Genomic DNA, 24,357 nt, shown 5'->3' with positions numbered 1-24,357 from the left:
GCCAAGCTCCTTCAACCTTTCTTCATAGGACAGTGTCCAGACTCCTCATCATCTTCATCGCCCTCCTCTGGACCCATACCTTCTTAAAATGTGGTGCCCAAAACTGAACACAATACTCCAGGTGAGGTCTTACTAGAGCAGAGTAAAGCAATACCATCACTTCATGTGATCTGAACACTATACTGCTGATACAGCCCAAAATTGCATTTGCCTTTTTAGTCACCACATCACACTGTTGACTCATGTTCAGAGTATGGTCCACTAAGACCTCTAGACCCTTTTCTCACATACTACTGCTAAGACAAGTCACCCCTATTCTATAGCCATGCATTGGATTTTTCCTACCTAAATGCAGAACTTTACATTTATCCCTGTTAGAATTCATTTTATTGGTTTTAGCCCAGTTTTCCAGCCTGTAAAGATCCTCCTGCATTTACACTGTATTTGCAACCCCTTCCAATTTAATATTATCTGCAAATTTAATAAGCATTCCTTCATCCAAATAATTTATAAAGATGTTGAACAAAACAGGCCCCAGGACAGATCCTTGAGGCACTCCACTTGTCACTCCTCTCCAAGAGGATGAGGAACCATTCACAAGCACTCTTTGGGTGCAATCTGTCAACCAGTTACAGGTCCACCTAAAGGTAACAGGATTCAAACCACATTTCACCAACTTGACAACAAGGATAGTATGTGGAACCTTATCAAAGCCTTAGTGGAATCAAGATAAACTATGTCTACAGCATTCCCCTAATCCAGCAAGGTAGTCACTTTCTCAAAAAAAGAGATCAGGTTAGTCTGACATGACTTGTTCTTGAGAAAACCATGCTGGCTCTTAGTAATCACAGCCATCCTTTCTAAATGTTCCAGGACTGACTGTTTGATGATTTGTTCTAAAACTTTTCCAGGTATAGATGTCAAGCTGATGGATTGGTAGTTACCTGGATCCTCCTTTTCTCCCTTTTTGAAGATGGGGACAACATTCACCTGTCTCCAGTCTTCAGGCCCCTCTCATGTTCTCCAAGAATTCTCAAAAATAATAGCCAGAGCCTCAGAAATTACATCTGCAAGCTCTTTTAGAACCCTTGGATGCAGTTCATCTGGCCCTGTGGACTTAGTTTCATTTAAAGAAACTAGATGTTTATGTACTACCCCTATGCTGATCCTAAGTTGCAACTCCATACCCTCATTATATATTCTGTTTTTGCCATGTTGAGCACTGTTTCCCTCAGAAGAGAAGACTGAGGAAAAGTAGGAAGTGAGCAGTTCCACCCTCTCTTCATTACTTGTTACAATTTCAGTTTCCTGCCTTCGCAATGGGCCTACCATGTCCTTGCTCTTTTTCTTCCTCTGAACATAAAAAAAGAACCCTTTTTTGTTGTTTTTAGCATCTTTGACCAGCCTAAGCTCATACTGAGCTTTAGTTTTTCTAACCTTTTCTCTACAAGCACTGGTGATTTGTGCTTATATGTGCCTATAGGATGTGCTTATATTTAGTGTAAACAGGAGGATCTGTTTTTGTGGAAAAGTTACAACTAGTACTTTTACATGAAATAATAGATTTTGAAAGATCTCAGATCAAGAATCTGCAGTTCTTTCTCAGATAGCGAGATGATTTGGTCATTCTTCGCCAGTCAGCTCTTGCATCTCATCTAATTTAGCATGTGCGTGTGTGTTGGTCAGGAAAAGGGGGAGAGCTCAAACCTTCCATAAAGAAGTGGACAAGAGAAGGGTAGACACTACCCAGAACTAAAATTGACTTATTTATACCCCACCCTATCCCGCAATCCATCTGACACAACAACATTTGTGGTGTACGCTTTGTGTTTATGTATCAGATTTTTCATGGGTAATAGTGTTTCATAATGTTCATTCCCCAAGAAAAAGCATAATTGTTATGTACATATACGCCTGTAAGTGAATCTACAGTTACATTTCTCTGATCTGGCTATGCTGATCCTGCGGTTCTACAATAACAGCTAGTTTTACATGATGCTGTGGTTACACAATAGAAATGCTGAGTTTTAAGCTTGGCTTTTGTGTGTGTCTATCTTTGAGTGGCCCAATCACCACACACTATATTACAGATCTGATCATGGACCCCCTACTTCAGGGGTGGCCAATGGTAGCTCTCCAGATGTTTTTTTGCCTACAACTTTAGTCAGCATGGCCAATGGCTGGGGCTGATGGGAGTTGTAGGCAAAAAACATCTGGAGAGCTACAATTGGCCACCCCTGCCCTACTTAGTTTCTGCATTACTGTAATGGTGACAATAGATGTATCAATCCAGGGCAGCATGCAGTTGTAGGTGAGTCCACTGGGGACCCAGAGATGTTTTGTCAGACAGATATATAAACCTCCAAGGTGAACAGAACTTGGTTCTCCTTGTTTCCTGAAGCATCCAGCCCTACAGAGTGCTGATAATGTGGTCAGTGGTCAATGTGGCTATCAATGACATCAATCATATTAATTAATTAAATAGATATGCACATTTAAAAAAAAAATAGAGTCCATCCAAAGCACAGAATTGGGGATGAGAGACTCAGACTTTTTATTTATGGTCACAGACCAATTAAAATACAGGAATTTAAAAGATTCAGCACAAGGATAGAACCTGTGATATAACAAGGATTAAGATAGACAATTGCCTAAATACGTTGAATATAAAAAATTACATAGAAATCAAGACACAAGTTAAAAATGAACATCTAAACCTAAGAAGCAGTAAAACAAGTCTTTCGGATACTATAGCAGGCAGCGCAAAACTTGGCAACGGCTTCGGAATTAATAGAAAATAGTAGAACAATAGAAAATCATGCACCTCCTCTTGCAGGGAGTACAGCCAGTGGGGTAGAAAATGGTTCAGACACACGCATCCACTGTATTGGAGTGCATTGGCTTTCAGCACAGGCTATCTGCGTACATTTTGTGACTATCAAATGTAATGGATGAAGAGAGACAAACTTTACAAATTCATTAGAATCAACTTGAGCACTGTGTGTTTGCACATGACAGTCCATCATTTAAGATGAAGTTTGCATAGTTGTTGGCCACGTTGATTGTTGCTGCAGTGCAAAGTGTGTGGAAGTTAGTTTCTTGGTGCTTCCAACAAATGGTTCCTGTTCTGTCTGTATTACATTTTTGAGTTATGTGGTGTTGTTTAGTTGTAGAGTATTAATTTTATTGTTATATTTTAATTGTTTTTATGCTTGTAATCCACCCTGAGCCCATATGGGGGAGGGCGGAATATAAATCTGCTAAATAAATTAAAAAAAAAATAGAGGGGCTGCCCCCCACCTGCTCCTGCACTTTTAAGAGCAATCTCAGCAGACATTTGCCATTGCATATCTCCATCATCCCAGGAACAATTTCAATCAGCTTCATTTCTATGAGTTTAGCCAGTGTTCAAAAATCAAGGCCACTGAAACACCCCCTCATTCCATTGCTTTAGCAGTTCATAGGATAAGGGCAGTCAGACAGCACTGGATGTGCTCCATACATGTCAAAAGGAAAGCCCCAAACTGCCAGCTTCTTTAGGAAGAGCTCATTTTAAAATGCTCTTAATACCCAGATGGCACACTTTTCATCACCACAGAACTGTGCTGAGTTGACAGAAAGCATGCTGAGCATGCCACAAAACAGGAACGCCCCCATGCAACTCATACTTAAAGCCCCAATTCAGGTAATGTGTGGTTAGTGTCCCGCCAGGATCAATTTATGTCTGCTAAGCTGAGGATTCTCTGTTGCAGTTTTAAACGAAAAACTGCCGAGCAATCGCTTATGCAAACACGCACCCAAATGCACAGGGGTAGAAAAATAATGGGAAGTCATATGGATGTCAGAATAAGCAAACACCAAAATGTGATTCAGTGTTGGAGAGTCTTACTCTGCTTCCCTGATTCTTTTTTTTTCTTTAAGAGAAAGAGTACTCCTCATTTTATTTCATATTTTTGTCCACAGTTTTGGTTCTCCATTTTTCATTCTTGGTTTTAAAAGTTCATTTGTTCTAGAACAGCTTTTCTACATTATGTATATGTATAATGCATGTCATTTACATATATAGCATGGGTGTAATACAGGGGTGGCCAACGGTAGCTCTCCAGATGTTTTTGCCTACAACTCCCATCAGCCCAGCCAGCATGGCCAATGGCTGGGGCTGATGGGAGTTGTAGGCAAAAACATGTGGAGAGCTACCGTTGGCTACCCCTGGTGTAATAGATCTCTTTGGTTTCCTGATATACAAATAATATTGAAAAATGCTTACATTTAACAAGGAAAGTTTGGTGTGAAGAAACAGGAAATGGTGTGAAAATAAAGAATCATGGGTTTGATTTGCACAGTGGAGAAGCACAATTAAAATGGGGACTTGGAATTGAGCCAGTATGGATGAGAAGTTCAACATCGGTGTGTGTGTGTACATAGAAATACAGTTAGATTTAGAATTTCATAAGACCTGGGGTGGGGTGGGGAACCTCATGGGGCTAAACTTCATGGGTCACAGCTGGGCACATGGAGCTCTGAATTTGATGGGGAAATAGAGAGCCCTGTCAGGACAGAGAAGGCACAGTCCAGTCAAAGTGAAGCCCCTTTCACTCCCATTGATGTCTTTCATTGAAATCAATGGGAATTAGAGTCAAATTTGACACAGTGATGGGACTGGTAAATTGAGCTCTCATAACATTTTTTTTTAAAAAAGCTTTAAATAGCAGCCATGGGGGTGAGCAAGAAGGATCAGGGCCACAAGTTTTTTTTAATTTTTTTCCTCCTACCTCATTTTACTGATTTATTTACTGAGCTGCTACTAGGACTACGACCGATTTCCCACTCACCTTATGCCGCTCTCACATTCCTCTTCTCAGTGGGGCTTCCTTCTGATTTCACACTATCTGCCCTGGGGCTGCAAGTAGTGTCGACGTTTTCGTGCAGCAAACAGAAACTGGTTTTTAGAGGTTTCTGTTTGCTGCATGAAAATGCCGACGCTACTTGTTTCTATGTTTCTGTGTGTGGGGGTTGGGGGGGTGATTAGATCAAGGTACAGGGTATCCCGCTCCCTTGCACTCTGATGCAAAAGGCTGAGAGTGGCTGTGTGTGGAGGCTCCTCTCATCTGGGCAGGCTCTGTCAGTGGGCAGGCACAGTGGCAGTGTCCCCTGTTTCCCTCCCTCCTTCAGTTGAACTGAAGGAGGGGCGCCACGCCCAGGACTTCAGTTGAGGGGGGGGCGCCATGCCCAGGGCTTTTTTTTTTTCAGGAGGAACGCAGTTTCAGCTGGCTTGGTGTCAGGGGGTATGGACTAGTATGCAAATGAGTCCCTGCTGGGCTTTTTCTACAAAAAAGCCTTGTGTGAAACAATGGTGACATCAGGGGATGTGGCCTAATATGCAAATTAATTTTTGCTGGGCTTTCTCCCTCCAAAAAAAGCCCTGCCCATGCTTTTTCACCCAAAAGGTTATTAACACATGGAATTCACTACCACAGGAGGTGGTGGTTGCAAGCATAGACAGCTTCAAGAGGGGATTGGATAAACATATGGAGCAGATGTTACACCTCAAACAACTTTTTATTGGGGAATATTAATATTTCTTAGGTCAAAATGGTAGGCCTACGAGAGGTGAGGTGAATGGGATCTATGTCTATGTATACGGAGATAGACCACTGAAAATCCTTTGGTTAATAATTGATTTTATTATAGCATAGGTTTCAAATAGTTACATCCCAATCAAACAATTCCAAGCATACAAGAGGAATACAAAAGTGGTTAGCTGTATCAGTATGGGTGGGGGAAGGTGATACAATACCTAGGTCTTTGCAGGGTAGGCTCAGTCAGAGGAAATGCAAGGCCTCTGGAGGGCGAATTCTCTTGAGAGGAAGGGGGGTGAGGGTAGGAAGGGGGTGGAGGAAGGAGAGGATGAAGGGATTCCCTTTTTCCTTTTTTTCTTCTTCTGCTCTCAGGACCCTCTGAACCCGCTCCTAAACCTGACAGGTTGGGTTGTCTGTTTTCTAGGGTAAATTACGTCACATCACTCAATTAACCTACCCAATGAGGGGGCAGAGCGTCACACCAATGGAAAATCGGGGTGTCATATGTGTAATATCCAATCAGAGACCATTATAGATCCATACCCCAACATAGGAATTTTAATTACACTGGCCAAATGACTTTATGGCCTTGTTTTTCCCAAAACTGGTTCCTTTGAAGCTCCCCAAAAGTGATAGATTTCTCTCTTAGTGTCAACCATGGATGGCATCCATCAAGTGGTCAGGGGACTGGCTGACTTTGATGGCCTTAGCAATTAATTAAAGAAAAATAAAAACTTTGTTAAGAGTCAAAATTGTGATATCAGTTTACAGGTTATACCACACATTCACAACAAGATGAGTACTTAGCCTCTAACCTTTGTGTTCCTGCTGTCTTGCCCTGAGGAGTACCAGATGCAAGCCATTTATTTGTGTTGGAGGTTTCTTGGGTCATTCTTATTTCCTTATGCTTTGATAACAGGACTTTTAAAGGTTGCCAAAAGAGTGAAGGAATTTTTATGGCACTGCCTACCAGTCTCTCTGGGCCCGGAACATTTTCATTCCCAGGAGCAGAAAGATGGACGCTTCTCAGCCTTTCAGCTGGCCACATGTGGTTCTGGCTTGTGAACCAGAATCACATTACAGACCTGCTTTGGGTCAAGAAGGAACTGGATTTGTCTCCCTTATGTGCAAGAAAGACCATTCCAATTCAAATGGGCATTGCTGTATCCAATTAATATTCTAGGGTTACATTGCAATATCACATTCCAGGGGTGCATGGCTTGGGAATAAGTACAGGGGTGTCTTCCTGGATATCACAGAGGTCCACCAGTGGCTATTAGCCACAGTGTATTGTTGGAACTCTCTGTCTGGGGCAGTGATGCTCTGTATTCTTGGTGCTTGTGGGGGGTACAGTGGGAAGGCTTCTAGTGTCCTGGCTCCACTGATGGACCTCCTGATGGCACCTCTTTTTTTTTGCCACTGTGTGACATAGAGTGTTGGACTGGATGGACCATTGGCCTGATCCAACATGGCTTCTCTTATGTTCTTAGTTGGCCCCATTGGGCATTCACCTGTAGGTGCCAGCAGTGGCCTCTTGGTAGCCAGAGCCTAGAGGAAGAGCTTCAGAGCCCAGAGGAAGAGCTCAGCATGAGGCTTTTAGGTGTCCTCAGGGTAGTCACCTGGCACACCGGGTGACTACTTAGATTGCCTGTATGGTAGGACACACCCTATCAAAATGGCCGCAGCACTTGAATTTTAAAAAGTAAACAATTGTAAAAATCAGTTTAAAAATTAATTCAAAACTTGGAAAGGACAAATCAAATCAGCATCAACACTGTTGTGTCCTAGGTTCAAATGGAGAACTGTTACTTTTGGAGGGAATTGTTACTTTTGGAGGGAAGCTGAACAAGCCAAGCTTGTACTCCACACCAGGGTTCCAGAGAAGGCCTAAGCGTGCCCAATCAGGGGAAGGATTGAAACATAAGTAGCCAATCAACATCTAGGCTCATACTGTACCCTGATAGGCCCTTAGGCCTCTGTAAATAGCCAATCCATGTACATAGTTAAGGTCCAATCAGAAGGGGGCAAGAATTGTATAAAGGAGCGGGAGGTTTGAATAGAGCTCAGTCTGTGTTGTGTTCCTGAAGTAAAGCTTGCTGAAATCACTCTCTGACTCTGGTCTCTTACTGCGCCAACCCCAGTACTTTACAAACACAAACCAATGCATTAACAATAAAAGATAATGGGTTGGATCCAGCTAGTTTTTCCATTGGATAAAAAAGATAGAACTGGGCCTTGTCTGACCACTGAAAGGGCTATGCTGGGGCTTGTGGGACCTGTATGAATGAAAGCCATAAGGCCAAAGGATGTAGTAAGAAAAGGAACTGTGTGACATCCACCCAAACCACTAGCTGGATCCAACCCAATATATACAAGCAGTATAGATGGGGTTGACAGGCAAGAAAATCAATCCAATCAGGGACAGGAGGAGCAACTGACAATTTCCAGTTACAGAAATTCTGAGATCTGAAGAAAAACTAACAATTATTTTAAAAGTCCAGGATAAAGAAAATGTTTTCACTGACTGTTACCAGTAAAGTGACAGATTTCCACAACTGTGATGCTACAGAAGAAAAGACTGGGCTGGTGCTGGGTCACATTACCTCTGAAGGCGGATGAGCAAACAACAGGATCTCCATAGTGGACCTTGATTGATGGGCATATTCACACAGAGATTTGAACCCTGGCTCATTATTTCATGAAGATATACAGTGAACAGGCTTGATGGTATGGCATAATCCTACCTCTCTCCAAGGAGAGAAATCAGAAATTGGCACTGTAAGGCATCTGCCTAGTTTCCCAGGGTCCATTGATACCTCCTGAAACTGCTGCTTCTTCCCTTTATAGATAATGCCTGCTTAACTATTGCCTTTGTGAGTGAACAGGGGTAAGAGAGAGGACATGGAGAAGCTTGTTGTTGTTTAGTCACACAGTCGAGTCTGACTCTTTGTGACTCCATGGACAAAGTCACACCAGGCCCTCCTGTCTTCCACCATCCTCTGAAGTTTGCTCAAATTCGTGTTAGTTACATCAGTAATGCTGTTCAGCCATCTCATCTTTTGCCGTCCCCTTCTTCTTTTGCCTTCTTTCTTTCCCAGTATCAGGTTTTTCTCCAGTGAGTGTTTCCTTCGCATTTGGTGGCCAAAGTATTTGAGTTTCAGCTTTGCATCTGACCTTCCTTTGATGAGGAACTTTTGATAAAGTTCCTCATCAAAGGCTCCTTAGAAAGCTTGAGAGTCATGGAGTAAAAGGGCAGGTCCTCTTGTGGATCAAAAACTGGCTGAGTAATAGGAAGCAGAATGGGCAGTGAGTATAAATGGGCAGTCTTCGCAGTGGAGGATGGTAAGCAGTGGGGTGCCACAAGGCTCGGTACTGGGTCCCATGCTCTTTAACTTGTTCATAAATGATTTAGAGTTGGGAGTGAGCAGTGAAGTGGCCAAGTTTGCGGATGACACTAAATTGTTCAGGGTGGTGAGAACCAGAGAGGATTGTGAGGAACTCCAAAGGGACCTGTTGAGGCTGGGTGAGTGGGCGTCAACGTGGCAGATGCGGTTCAGTGTGGCCAAGTGCAAAGTAATGCACATTGGGGCCAAGCATCCCAGCTACAAATACAAGTTGATGGGGTGTGAACTGGCAGAGACTGACCAAGAGAAAGATCTTGGGGTTGTGGTAGATAACTCACTGAAAATGTCAAGACAGTGTGCGTTTGCAATAAAAAAGGCCAACGCCATGCTGGGAATTATTAGGAAGGGAATTGAAAACAAATCAGCCAGTATTTTTATTTTTTATTTTATTTATTTAAGATTTATATCCCGCCCTTCCCACGAGTGGCTCAGGGCAGCTTCCAGTAGTAGATCCAGCAAAATTACAATATTTAAACATATAAAGGGATCAGCATTTAAAACAGATAAAAACAGATAAAACCATAGTTATCAATAAACATTAATAAATATTTCAACTGTATATAAAGGAAATCCGGCAAGTTACGTTAAAATTCTCAAGCTAGGTATAGGCTAGCCGGAAGAGGGTCGTCTTACAGGCCCTGCGGAACTGAACAAGGTCCCGCAGGGCCCTCACCTCTTCCGGCAGCTGATTCCACCATGTAGGGGCCATAACAGAGAAAGCCCTTTCTCTGGTGGATTTCAAACGGGCTTCCTTCGGCCCAGGGATAGTAAGGAGATTTTGTGTTCCCGACCTCAGTACTCTCTGGGGAACGTGCGGGGAAAGACGGTCCTTCAGGTAGACAGGTCCCAAGCCATATAGGGCTTTAAAGGTGATGACCAGCACCTTGTACCGGACTCGGTATATTACTGGAAGCCAGTGCAGGGTCCGAAGACCCGGCTGAATGTGTTCCCGCTTTGGGAGACCCAATAACAGCCGGGCCGCGGCATTCTGCACCAGCTGCAATTTCCGAGTTCGGGACAGGGGCAGCCCCATGTAGAGGGCATTACAGTAGTCTAACCTCGAGGTGACCGTGGCATGGATCACTGTTGCTAGGTCGTCGCGCTCCAAAAAGGGGGCCAACTGCCTTGCCCGCCTAAGATGAAAAAACGCGGACTTGGCAGCGGCTGCTATCTGAGCCTCCATCTTTAAGGAAGGCTCCAACAGCACCCCCAAGCTCCTGACCCTGTCCGCCGCTATCAGCGGCGCACCGTCAAAAGCTGGTAGGGGGATTCCCCTTTCCGGACCGCGGCGACCCAAGCAAAGGACCTCTGTCTTCGCAGGGTTAAGCTTCAGCCCGCTCAGTCTGAGCCATTCAGCCACGGCATATAGTGCCCGATCTAGATTTTCCGGGACGCAGGTCGGCTGGCCGTCCATCAGTAGATAGAGCTGGGTGTCATCAGCATACTGATGACACCCTAGCCCGTACCTTCGGGCAATCTGGGCAAGCGGTCGCATATAGATGTTAAATAACATCGGGGAGAGAACCGCCCCTTGGGGCACACCACAGTCAAGTGTGCACCTCCGGGACAGCTCCCCCCCAACTGCGACCCTTTGTCCCCGACCTTCAAGGAAAGAGGAAAGCCACTGTAAAGCCAACCCCTGAATCCCTGCGTCGGCGAGGCGACCCTTCAGTAGCCGATGGTCGACCGTGTCGAACGCCGCCGACAGGTCTAACAACATCAGCACCGCCGAGCCGCCCCGATCCAGATGCCGTTGAAGGTCATCCATTAGGGCGACCAGCACCAAGTATCATAATGCCTCTGTATAAATTGATGGTGCAGTCTCATTTGGAGTACTGTGTGCAGTTCTGGTCGCCGCACCTCAAAAAGGATATTATAGCATTGGAGAAAGTCCAGAAAAGGGCAACTAGAATGATTAAAGGGCTGGAACACTTTCCCTATGAAGAAAGGTTGAAACGCTTGGGACTCTTTAGCTTGGAGAAACGTCGACTGCGGGGTGACATGATGGAGGTTTACAAGATAATGCATGGGGTGGAGAAAGTAGAGAAAGAGGTACTTTTCTCCCTTTCTCACAATACAAGAACTCGTGGGCATTCGATGAAATTGCTGAGCAGACAGGTTAAAACAGATAAAAGGAAGTACTTCTTCACCCAAAGGGTGATTAACATGTGGAATTCACTGCCACAGGAGGTGGTGGCGGCCACAAGCATGGCCACCTTCAATATATAAAATTTTTTTGGCCACTGTGTGACATAGAGTGTTGGACTGGATGGGCCATTGGCCTGATCCAACATGGCTTCTCTTATGTTCTTATGTTCCAAGGAACAGTCAGGGTTGATTTCCCTCAGGACTGACTGATTTGATCTTCTTGCAGCCCAAGGGACTCTCAAGAGTCTTCTCCAGCACTACTGGAGAAGCTACAAATGTTCATTTTGCTCTCTTCTTCTGGGTAACAGTGGGGATCAGGCCCAGGGTGAGAGAGCAAGGAGGTGGACCCTCTGAGGGAGAGAGACCCACTAAAGCACTTTGTCCATGGAACCCACTAGAACTTGGAGCTGTCATTGCCCTTCTCACTAAAAGCCAGCACCAAGTACACCACTGTGCAGCTGATGGAGGAGCTACAGACCTGATTCTCAGTAGTTGGGGTTAATTCCCAACCCAAATTGTATTTTCAAATACACCTTCTACTTTCTTTCATGTGAGCAAATTATGATTGTCCCCTCTCATGGGAGAAAAATAAAGCACTGCACCAGAAGTCAGTGAGGGCAAAATCTGCCCTCCATCTTTGACACTGGGTGGCCCAGCCTACAATGACTGAATTCCTGCAGGGGGGTGCTGTGCCTCTGAAGTAAATGGCTCCCTCCTAGGGGCCTCTAGAAAACACAGCCCCCTTTTCTAAGCACATTTAGCTAGCAGGGACTTGAAATCAATTTTATTTATTTATGTATTTATTTTATTTGATTTATATCCCGCCCTCCCCGCCGAAGCAGGCTCAGGGCAGCTGATTTGTTGATTCTGCCCGTCCATTTTTTGGATACAGACAAAACCTTCATGCTGAATGTGTGATATGTGAAAGGAACAGAAAGGGATGAAGAATATTTACACAGGGGCTTCATCAGGAAATGGTGTGTTTTCCATAGATATGCCTCTTCAGGAGCTATCTCACTGGATGCTTTCAAGTATCTCCTGCCTCTTATGATCCAGTCGAGGTGAATTCCGGAAAAAAAATCTTCTCCTAGAAATGAAGGGGCAGGTGCTGAGGAGTGAGAAAAAGCTTTCCATAAGGCCGTATTGTGAATTTAATATGCTGTCTCTTTCGTTTAGTGTAAAATTATATGAGGCTGGAAGACCGCCATTTCCAGTTAGTTCACATTTAATGAGGAGGTTACTGGAATATACAAAAGGTTCTTGAGAGGAAACTGAAGTGCCAGAGAATCATACCTTAGAGAATAATGCATTAAAAAACATAATCATCTCATTTCTATTAGTCTTGCAATCCAACCTTAAATAGATTTACGTAGAAGTAAGCCTCATAGATTGCAGAAGCACTTTCCACAAAGAAAGAAAACCTAAGCTTGCAGCCAGCCAGATTGATCCTTTGGATATGGACCCCAGAAGCTGCTCCCATTGAATCCGGTGCAGTTTACTCCTGCACAAGTGTGCCTTGGATTGTAGGGTGAGCATGAGATCCTGCATGGCTTCTCAGCCAAGTTTGCTCCAATTCTCCTGGGGAGGTGCAGAATAAAGTATGATATGGTTTCTTTTTAATATGCAGCTGAAGTTGCACTGGTAAGATCCCTGAGGATGATAGGAGGCTTGGTTATATATTCAGGAGCAGAGCAGCAGTGCTCTGTGTGTGTGCATGTAAGCAGCTGGGGAGTGTAACAGCAGATGCTCGCCTGCACTAAGCTGATTTACTTGTTTAAGATCTGACCTCATCATTCTGTCAGAATGGATTCCCACCTATACAGTTAGGCAGAGCTTTGCAGAAGTGTTCACGGCACACAGGAAACAAACAGAGAGGAAAGAAGGAATACCAGCTCGCGTGTGAGTCTTTTCTCTTTTGGGGGTTAAGAGAAGACACTGAAACAGAGGAGAGAAACAGACTCCATTTCCTTTCTGGAACAAGGGTTTTTTGTGCTTGCTTGTGTGTTTCTCTCTCCCTCTTTCCCTTAACCTGCAAAAATGTCCGTGTCTGGAAAAAAGGAATTTGATGTGAAACAGATCTTGAGGCTTCGCTGGAGGTGGTTTAGTCACCCTTCGCAGAGTTCCACAGGCACCGGAGGTTGCCTACAGCAGGAAGGATATGAGCATAGAGGCACACCGGTTCAGAACAGGCTGAAGAGCCACTCGCGGGACAGAAATGGGCTGAAGAAAAACAACAGCCCAATCCATCACAACATCTTGACACCGGTGCCCGGCCCGACCCCGGTACACCACCGACCGATTCAAACCTGGCATGAACAAAGCCTCATTGAACATCTGCAGGCAACTGAGCACATGCCAGAAGCTGGCACAGAAGAGAACTGTGAGAAAGACCAGTTGCACAAACACACACAGGACCCGCAGATGATCACAGAAGATCACAGTGATGAGTCCATCGAGAGGTAAGTGTTCCAGATGGTTGGATAAAAGGGGGGGGGGCGGAATATACTGTCTGCTATGTTGCTGCCTAAAATTGCTTTTTTAAACAAATCACAAAGAAACCCAAACCCCTAGTTCTTGCTCTCCTCTTGGAGCTATAGAAATCCAAGAGGAATATAAAATCCAGCTCTTAGGTTGCCTGAGAAAGATGAGGCTTGCAAGCCAAAGTAAATGAATTGCTTTTCAATCCAATTAAATGTGACTGTTGCCTTGCGCTTCTGATACATTTCATGGCTAGCATTTCCTATCTGTGAGACACATCCCCCAAGGAACAAGCTCTTTCACGCTTCACCTGATTTTTATATTCTCTTAGCATTTCCAGGCACACTGCAATACATTTTAATTTGTCCTAGGATCAATGACCCAACCCAAAATTGTTCCTTTCTTGCAACTTTATCAATAAGTGCAACTTTGATAAATGGGAAATGGTTGGCATACACACACACACACACACACACACACACACACACACACACGCTGTGGTCTGTCTGCTGCCGTCTCTGCTGCTGATTACCTCTGTGATAAAACATAATTAACCTTGAACTGTGTGGGAAAGCAGCCAGGAGCTTCTGAAAGGTTTATTTTCAAATTGCATTAATTTCATCGGCAGCTTGGGTGCAGTGAGAAAGCGCTCTCCTGCCTGCATGCTTACTTGTGAGTAAGTTCCATTGCACTCAGTGTGTTGTATGCTAGCAGTTCTCAGCACACAAGCAGCCTAATCGCAAACATAACTTTTTTTGAAATCAGTGGAACTGACTCCCCAAATCAACAAACATGCCAGTGCAGCTTTACTTGGAGGTAAAGGTCACTGAAATTGCTTGGGTGACTTTGAAGTTCAGAATCAGGGTGCAAATGGCTTTCTCTTGAGTTGAACAAGATAAACATAGGAGATTGCAGGAAGCTCCTCATCCAAAAAGCACAGATAAGCATGTGTTTCCTTTGAAAAAAAGAAATTTGGATAATTCTTCCTGGCCCTCCCTGTGCATGAATTATTTTATGGATGTGTTTGTCATTTATAAATCACTCTGGTTGGAGAGTCCTGTTTCTTAAGAGAAATAGGATGAAATACAATTCATTTTATTCTTCAGTAGACATTTTTTTTTCCTGTAATACAAATGGCTGTGCAAAATATGGTTTACACTTCAGTTTGTGCTGGCACTAAAAAATCACATTAAAGAACTTGCATGTTTATTACACCTTGCTGCTCACGAAGTCATAGAGGTGATCTACGGCTGCTCTGATTCCTTAAAATCTATGACTGGGGAACCTTGTTTCTGAAAACAGTGGCTTGCTCAAATAATAAGAAACTGATTTGATGTTCCACAGCACAGGTGTCACGCTGGTCTCCCAACTGCCCTGATCTTAGGCGTGTTTACTTTGAAGCAAGTCCTGATGAGTTCTGTGGGCTTATTTCCCATCAAGTATGCCTGGCGTTGCAGACGGAAACTGAAGGCCAAACAATTATGAGCTTAGCAAACTGTGACCTGGTGACCAGACCTCTGCCAAAAGCAGCTATGCAAAGGCTGGTAGGGGCTGGGGCAACAGCACTGGGGAACAGGGTTGAACTCTCTCCAAGCACTTTTTTCCTGATTGGTGATGTCTGTTCTTGGGCTGTTTTAAAATCTAGGAAAGGAAAAAAGGCAGAGACAATACAGTGATAGACAACAACGCCAGCGAGAAATGCAATCTGAGGGCTGGGAAAGGGCACTTCTGATCAGGGAAAGAGTGAGCGAAGAGTTAAACGCTCCCTTCCCCAGTGCCATTGCCACTGCCCCAATTCACATAGCCCGCCCCCCCCCAAGAGCTAAATTACATCTAGGTACATCTATATACAGCTAAATAACATATTGGGCTTGCGTATGTGTCGTTTGGACTTTTGTCTGAACAACAGATGTGTAGTCAAGATGCCTGCCTGTAAAAATTTTAAACAAATCAACATAGTTGATACTGAACATGAGCAAAACTTGGCAGTCCATTGAGAATCTTTAGATACCCTCCAGAAATGTGGAGTGGGGCCATGGAGATTCATAATGTGTTGGCCAAGCTCCATGTGATAATTCCCTCTCACCGCTATGGACCAAACTGGGCTGTATCTCTCTGACAATGATAGTGTAGCCTCTGCTGCTACTTCGCTCTTGCTCCACAGAGAGGAAGAAGAAACAGCTGAGGGGACTTCATTGTGGGATGAGAATGGCCATCTGTAGTTGCTGGCCAGGAAATAATTGGGCTTCTTTGAGAATTATTAGAGGAAACTCCTGGAATGATTCCCACATTTAATTTTGAAAAGTCTGGATGTAGTAGTGTGACCATCTTGGTTTGGCCCCAGGAGATATTTGTCTGACAAGGAAGACCCACACTACAGATTTAAACTGGTTAGACTGTCATTCACAAATCCCTACACTTGCCCCAGTCCAGGGAACAATAAGGGGAAGCCAGGAATCTCGGACAGAAAATTCTTGGGATCTCATTAACTACAAATCCCGGTGTTTTTTGGGGGAAGCCATGACAGCTGACATGGTACAGAACATTCAATGAGTGACCTCAAAGTAGCTGTTTTACTGCAAAGGAACTTCAAGAACAGAATGGAGAGGGAAATTGCTGAACTATAAATTATTATGAAACTTGGAACAAACACCTCCCTGGGACTGAACAGGGATATCGGTTTCTAATCTCATTACATATGCTAGACCCATTCTCACCAAGTAGAGCTATACATCCACAGTATTCCATTGCATTTCTCTTTTAGAATAGTGTGCTAGGATAATGTCTTTTTTTGTACTGACAAACTTAAATAAGGGATATTGGTTGTTTATCTCATTGCGTATGCTAAACCCATTTTCCACTGTATTCTGATGTATTCTTTTTTTATTGGCAAACTGGAATGATATTTAAAGTGTATGCTGCATGTTAAAAAGTAAATTAGGTGGACAGAACACCTCTGAGAAAAACATATTATCAGTAACCCAGGCTTGAGGAGCAATAGAGCAATTAACAGATTCTGCATTTATTGCCTGTGACGCTCTCACCATCATTCTCCAGTTATGACATGTTTACTGCCTTCGTTGTTGTCCCAGACAATGCTTCCCAGAGCAACCTTGGTGCTCTTTCAGTTTGTTAATTTCAACATTTTCCCTTTTGGATTCTTACTTCATATTACTTTGCATGCTTAACCACTGTCCACCAGCTATATGTAGCACTGCTCATTGTACCCCATTTTATTGCCTGATGAAGCGTGCATGCACACAAAAGTGTACATTCTGAATAAAACTTTGTGGTTTTAAATGTGCTAGTGGATTCCAACTTTGTGGTATAAAGCAGTCATAAATTTACTTTGTAGATCGGGCCAAAGAGTCCTCATGGGAAAATCACAAAGTCATCATTTAAACCTTCAAAACTATTATTTTCTTGTTGTTGCCATTAAGCCACAGTTGACATGGTGACCTCTTGGGTTTTCAAGGCAAGAGACATTCATAGATGGTTTACCATTGCCTTCCTCTGCATCATGACCCTGGTATACCTTGGTGGTCTCCCTTCCAGGGCCCACCATGTTTAGCTTCTGTGATCCAACAAGTTCCAGCTAGCCTGGGCTATTCAGGTAGTGTTGCCAGCCTTCAGGTGAGGCCTGGAGTTCTCCCGCTTTTACAATTGAACTCCAGCTGGCAGAGACCAGTTCCCCTGAAGAAAATGGCTGCTTTGAAGGGTGGACTCTATGGTGCTGTATCATGCTGAGGCCCCTCCCCTCCCCAAACCCTGCCCTCTCCTGGATCCATCTCCAAAGTCTCCAGGTATTTTCCAGCATCAACCTGGCAACCCTTTATCCAGGTTAGGTATTAGAACAATTAATGATGAGCTTTTCACATGGGGCTGTTACAGAAAGAGGGGAAGGTACAATCAATGCAATACTAAGCATGTTTGCTGTGAAGTAAAATTGCGCTAAACTCAGTGCATCTTACTCCATAGGAAGTCAGGTTGCCTGTTCTGGGTTGGGAAATTCCTGAAGCTTTGGGAGTGGAGCTTGGGTACAGTTGCCAGACCCGGCCTGGCTTAGCCTGGCAATCGGTGGGAGAGCAGGGGACAGAATAGGGTTGCCAATTCAAGAAATATCTGGGGACTTTGAGGTGGAGCCAGGAGACTTTGGAGGTGGAGCCAGGTGCAAGATTGTGACAAGCATAATTGAATTCCAAAGGGAGTTCTGGCTGTTACATTTAAAGGGACCACACACCTTTTAAATGCCTTCCTTCCATTGGAAATAATTAAGGATAGGAGCACCTTCCTTGGGGACTCAAAGAACTGGACCCCATGGTCAAATCCTTTTGAAACTGGGAGGGTATATTGAAAGGAGGCATTGGATGCTATGCTGAAAATTTGGTGCCTCTACCTCAAAAAACAGCTTCCCCCACCCAGAGCTCCAGATAACTGTGGATCAATTCTCCATGATACTCATGGGAATAGGTCTCCCTAGGGAATAATGGAGTGCCTGGCAGACATCCCTCCCCCCTTTCTGATGATCCTTTCTGATGACCTAGAAAAAGTGCAGGGGAGGGCCTTCAAACTGGGGGATTCCCTGCCTCCACCTGGGGATTGGCAACCCTAGGGCAGAAATGTGAGAGACAGCTGTCGGTGGTAGCATCTGTGAACAGCTCACACCAACAAATGTAGAAAAGTAGTTAAAATAAAAAAGGGCTTAATATTTACTTCAAAGACTTGACGCGAAAAGCTGGTAAAGGCTGGATCACAGAACAAAATATACTGTATAGTTCACCTCTGAGAAATGATGAGAATGGTACCAAATATTCATGCATGAAATTCAGACTGTAAGGACACCAAGACAGCTATGCTTGGTGGCTGCTCTCTTTGGCTGCAATCTATATTATGGTTCAAGCTGGTCCCAGGGAGGCTGTACAAATGTTTACTGGTACCTGAAGGCCTTCTGAAATTATGTTGGGCGTAACTAGGGTTGCCAATCCCCATTTGCGGGCAGGGGAGCTCCTGGTTTGGAGGCCTTCCCCTGCTTCAGGGTTATCAGAAAGTGGGAGGGAGGGGAGGGAAATGTCTGCTGGGCACTTCATTATATCCTACGGAGACAGGTTCCCATAGGGTATAATGGAGAATTGATACATGGGATTCTGGGGCTTTGGGATACTGTTTTTTGAGGTAGAGGCACCAAATTATTAGCATAGCATCTGGTGCCTCTCCTCAATACCTCCTTCAAGTTTCAAAAAGATTGGACCAGGGGATCCAATTCTTTGAGCCCCAAAAGAAGGTCCCCAGCCTTCATTATTTCAAATGGAAGGAAGGCATTTAAAAGGCATGCAGTCCTTTTCAATAAGATGGCCGGAACTCCATCGTGCTTGTCATATTCTTGGTCCTGGCTATGCCCCCAAAGTCTCCTGGCTCCACCCCCAAAGTCTCTTGGCTCTGCCCCCAAAGTCCTCAGATATTTCTTGAGTCGGACTTGGCAACCCCTAGTAATAACCCAGGAGAGAGCCTTCTTGGTCACCAAAGCTCTGAAACTCTCCCCTGGAGGATTTGTCTGTCCCTTTCTGCTGCCATCTTTCATCAGCAGGTAATGATATATATTTTTTCATTTGGCATTGCCTCAGTGATTCTTCCTTCTTCCTGAACAATGTTTTAATTGCTGTTTTTATGTCTTTGTGCATATTTTAACTCTGCGTAACATTTTAATTGTTTTAATGATATGTGTTTGGTGTGTGTGTTTGTGTGCGTGACCCTTTTCCGGAAGGTGTTGTGGGTCCATGGGGTCTGGTATCACATGAATCACTTTTCTCTCTCATGTATAATTTAATCCTGCAGTTTTATGGTTATATGACTTGAGTGTCTTTTGTCTATGCGCTTCATCTTTTTTAAAAAAGCTGTTATTATCTACCATGAGACCCAAGCTTGAGATGGAAAAAGAAGTGAAAGAAGTGATAATATTTAACATTCCAGAACTGAACAACTAAGGGCCACTTTACATTTGTTGCCTTCCTTCGCAAATCACAGCAATCAATGCTTACTGTCTTTCATGTGCTCAACTAAGTGATATGCACTGCAATTGTGGCACTCATCTAGTGGGAATTCTATTGAGTCATAGCCTATTTCTATCAAGTATCCTTGGCTGTCAGCCCTGACTAGGTGTTATGTATTTCATGTCCTCCCGAATTGTTATATTCTCATTAATCACACATTGTTGTGCTCCTTTCTCCCCAAATGCCCAGTGATTTAGCCAACATTCAGAGCATTTAAAACATTGTGAATTGCTGCTTTATTTATTCTACACCAGAAAATATGACTTTTATATTCATTGAATGCCATTTATTGCTTGAAAATGATCACTCTCCTCTTCCCCTTCCCATGTCTGCCTCTCTCTTTTGATATAAAAGTAACACTATTAAGATACACAGAGACACTATTACCACTAATAATATTTAATAAAATACTTTATACTAGTAATAAGCCCCGTTGTGAAGAGAAATACACTGGGCTCTAGAAATTTGCTGAGGGTGAGTGTTATGGCCTTGAGGGGTGGCTGGGGAGGGAAGGGAATGATGGAGGCAAGCTATGTCAAGGAGGCAGCTGTTGGGAAGGGAAATAGAGAAAGTGGGGAAAATGGGATTATCAGAGAAGGGGGTAGATTGAGAAAGAAGGGGTGGGAGGCAAAAGAGATGGGGTAGATTGCTTTCTATCTCCTCCCCGCATCTCTGCAGCCTCTACCTAGGAAAAGCACAATCTTTCTCCACAGTGGGGACCAAAGCAGCTTATATCATTCGTCTTTCCACATTTTGATCTGCACAACAACCTTGTAAGGCAGGTTAGGCCGAAAGTCTGAGACTGGTTCAAAATCACCCAGTAAGCTTCCACAGCAAGAAGTTAGGTCTGGCAGACCCTGCTCTGAAGTGCCAACTGCCACATCACACTGGCTGTCATAGGGGGACTGCTGCTGAGGAGCAAGCAGCCAGGCCCAGTTAAGTCATGCCAGTCAGGTGGCATCAAGTCATCCAGAGGATGCTGCAGGACCAGCTTCATTTTCTCCCACAAAGGCCAAAATAGGCCTGGAAAGTGTCATCCCCCCCTGTCTCTTACTGACAAAACCAAGCTTGGTTGGCTAGCAACAGGCACTAAGGGGAAAGCGAAGGCAGCTTCCCCAGCGGCCCAATCTTAATTACAGGATTTATTGACTCTCTCTCTTGCTCCCTACTTACTTACCTACCTAGAATAAAATGCCATTGTTCTGCTGCCAAGAGATGTCATTTTTTTTGTCTATGCCTCTCTGGCTGTTTGTTCTTCAGAGGAGGAGGAAGAGGAGCACTCAGCCAATCAAAGGAAGGCTTTCTTTTTCTGCAAAGCAGTCCCTAATCCTCAGCCAACTGCATGGCAGTTGATGGGCCAATCGTTTATGCAGTGCACTCTGCAGCCAATGGGAGAGCTGGATTTGGTTGCTACCACAGGGCTTTTATTATATAAAGGATCCTGTTCTTCCATTCATAAAACAGATCCCTGGAACAGTATAAAAAACAAATGATGAAAAACAACCATAAAACTGGCATAGGAAGGACCATATCAATTTATCTATCCCTTCTTTCAAGAAGCTCAGAGCAGGATACCAGGTTCTTCTCTCCTCCATTTTATCTTGTGAAATGGATGTCATACCTGATTACACATTTGCTTTCCACAAGCCAGCAGTCTTAGGGAAGCATGGTGTAGTGGTTAAGAGAGACAGACTCTAAACTGGAGAACTGGGTTTGATTCCCCACATGCAGCCTGTTGGATGACCTTGTGTCAATCACAATTCTCTCAAAACTCTCTCAGCTCCACCCACCTCACAAGGCGCTTGTTGTGAGGAGCAGAAAGGAAGGTGATTGTAAGGGTATAAAATCTCCTCCTCTTCTACCACCAGCAGTAGAAGCTCCCCAACAAGGCACTTGCTACTATGTAGTTCAAATTATAAAAACTATCAGCAGTTATCTTTTTGTAAAATTTATAAAAAGTAGTCTCAGCTAACCTACAGCAACTAAAATAGGAAGCGCCTTAATACAAGAGGTGTGTTTGTGTAAAGTGCTGTTAAGTTGCAATCTACTTATGGCAATCTCATACAGTTTTCAAGACAAGGACAGAAGTGGTTCACCACTGCCAATCTCCGCATAGTGTACAAGGTAGTGTTACAAGGTAGTAAGCATTTATATTGTAGCACAATAAATGTACATGGGTTACAAAGTAACAGTAGAAAAGATCTGTTCCCCTCATGAGGAGGAAACACTGATCCATCATACAACCTTTCAGCTTAGCATTGTATAAATTACCTCAGAGGATTTTATGAAGGTAAAATGGAGTAGGGAAGCACCATGCATACTGTCCCGAGGTCTTTGGATGAACGGTGGGCCAAAATTGTAATAACAGACAGACAGGCATTTAGACAGGAAATGGTTTCTAGTGGCTTCACCATCTCTGTGATTTCCTGTACTGCAGCTGAACCTGGAGGGCCCAGGCTTCCTCATCAGATCTCAGAAGCTAAGCAGAGTCAGTCCTGGTCAGGACCAGATTAACAATAAGGCCAACTAGGCACTGGCCTATGGGCCCCCACACCTTTAGGGGCCCCAGGCAGCTTCCTCCCAGTTTCCCCCCTGCTTGCAGCCCTCCCAGCCTGCACACACAACCAGCAACTGAGCCGGTTGCCTGACTTACCTGACTTACCTGGTGTGGCTGCTGCTGGTGTCATTGTAGGGTTGCCAATCCCCAGGTGGAGGCAGGGGATTCCCCAGTTTGGAGACCCTCCCCCCCGCTTCAGGGTCATCAGAAAGCAGGGGGAGGGGAGGGAAATGTCTGCTGGGAACTCCATTATTCCCTATGGAGATTTATTCCCATAGAAAATCATGGAGAATTGATCTGCGAGTATCTGGGGCTCTGGGGGAGGCACCAAATTTTCATCATAGCATCTAGTGCCTCTCCCCAAAATACCCTCAAATTTCAAAAAGATTGGACCAGAGGGTCCAATTCTATGAGCCCCAAAAGAAGGTGCCCCTATCCTTCATTATTTCCTATGGAAGGAAGGAATTGAAAAGGTGTGCCGTCCCTTTAAATGTGATGGCCAGAACTCCCTTTGGAGTTCAATTATGCTTGTCACAGCCTTGATGTTGGCTCCACCCCCAAAGTCTCCTCGCTCCACCCCCAAAGTCCCCAGATATTTCTTGAATTGGACTTGGCAACCCTATGTCATTGCCAAGTTTGCCTCTCCCTGCCTCTCCCCAACAGTTTTGTCAAAGGGGCTTTTGAGAAGATGCCTGCAGGTTGCAGTGGGGGCCATGGGCGGCAGGACAGGTGCTCTGACAGAGATAATTTGCAAGCACCCCCCCCCCCCCGGGCAAAAGATTTTGACTGCCTAGGGGCTTCCACAGGGTTTAATCTGGCACTGGTCCTGGTTAGTACTTGGATGGGAGGCCATCATGGAAACCCAGGGTTGCTATGCAGTGGCAAACTACCTCTGAACATCTCTTTCCTTGAAAACCCCATGAGGGGGTCACCATAAGTTGGTTGAGTCTTGACAGCACTTCCTGCCACCACTCTGTAAAAGTGAATGGAGAGTTATTGTCAATACCAAGGAGTGCACTACAGAAATAACCAACATACAAAACTTTTAAACTTTCAGGGGGAAAAACCCCCTTGATTTTACACATCCAGGCACTAGCTTTGATTTGAAAGTTTGTTTCTCTTATGGTTCCTTCAAGGTCAGGATGAGATTTGCAGTCATCCTTTTCCCATTCAACCATGTTAACTAAATAAGACAGAAATGTTGTTGTCAAAACAGATACTTGTTTTTGCATAGAAATTGTGTAAAATGGTTTTAGAATAGCATGAAGGAACCGAACATGAGTGGGAAATTTGTCAAAGAAAAAAGGTGGGATGAATATGGTCTTCCTGATCACATGCAGACATTGCAAGATGTGAACACATTGTTATCCATGCAGTCTCATACAAAGTCTAATCTTGTCAGCATTCACACTTACTTCCAGAAGCATTGTAGCTGGTTCCCAGCAGGTGGGATGGATGGCCATGCTTGGGTAAAGGACCCACACAGTTGTTCCCGTGGCTTCTGTATTCATATATATATTGTAACCATGTGAAATCTATGCACTGGCAGGCAGCTCTCAAAACAGCTATCGGAAGTGTGAGTGGCCCCGATACCCGCTTCCGGTACATTTTGTAGGAAGAGCCCCATGGTGCAGAGTGGTAAGCTGCAGTACTGCAGTCCAAGCTCTGCTCACGACCTGAGTTTGAACCTGGTGGATGCTGGGTTCAGGTAGCCGACTCAAGGTTGACTCAGCCTTTCATCCTTCCGAGGTTGGTAAAATGAGTACCCAGCTTGTTGGGGGTAAAGTGTAGATGACTGGGGAAGGCAAAGGCAAACCACCCCTTAAAAAAGTCTGCCGTGGAAACATCATTATGTGATGTCACCCCTTCACTTCCTCATCAGAGTCAGAAATGACTGGTGCTTGCACAGGGGACTACCTTAACCTTTTATACATTTTGTCCTCTTCTTGGATCCTTATGAGCCCCTCAGAATCTTGACCTCTGCAGAGTTTCACACTTAAATTTCAAGTCACATCCTCACTTTGTATGCAGATGACATTGAACTGGAACGCTAAGTAGCAGTGTAAGCTTATTTCAGGCTCACACAATGACTTCCAATCAGCGTCACTCAAATATGGTCAGGGTTGGCTATACAGAAAATTATT

General features: G+C 44.3%; 1 protein-coding gene across 1 annotated transcript in view; it reads left to right on the top strand.

Annotated features, from left to right (window-relative positions):
* The first annotated feature begins 12,824 nt into the window (after positions 1-12,824).
* Positions 12,825-24,357, top strand: part of KLHL4 (kelch like family member 4) — a 66,234-nt gene continuing 54,701 nt past the window's right edge. The window contains exon 1 of the mRNA XM_060249756.1: positions 12,825-13,590. Within this exon, the coding sequence (XP_060105739.1) occupies positions 13,169-13,590 (422 nt within the window). The 5' untranslated portion in view covers positions 12,825-13,168. The remainder of the gene's footprint in view (positions 13,591-24,357) is intronic.

Source organism: Heteronotia binoei, chromosome 11, assembly GCF_032191835.1.
Source record: "Heteronotia binoei isolate CCM8104 ecotype False Entrance Well chromosome 11, APGP_CSIRO_Hbin_v1, whole genome shotgun sequence".
Classification (NCBI taxonomy): domain Eukaryota; kingdom Metazoa; phylum Chordata; class Lepidosauria; order Squamata; family Gekkonidae; genus Heteronotia; species Heteronotia binoei.
The sequence above is the reverse complement of the archived record's forward strand: the minus strand, read 5'-3'. Positions and strand labels throughout refer to the sequence as shown.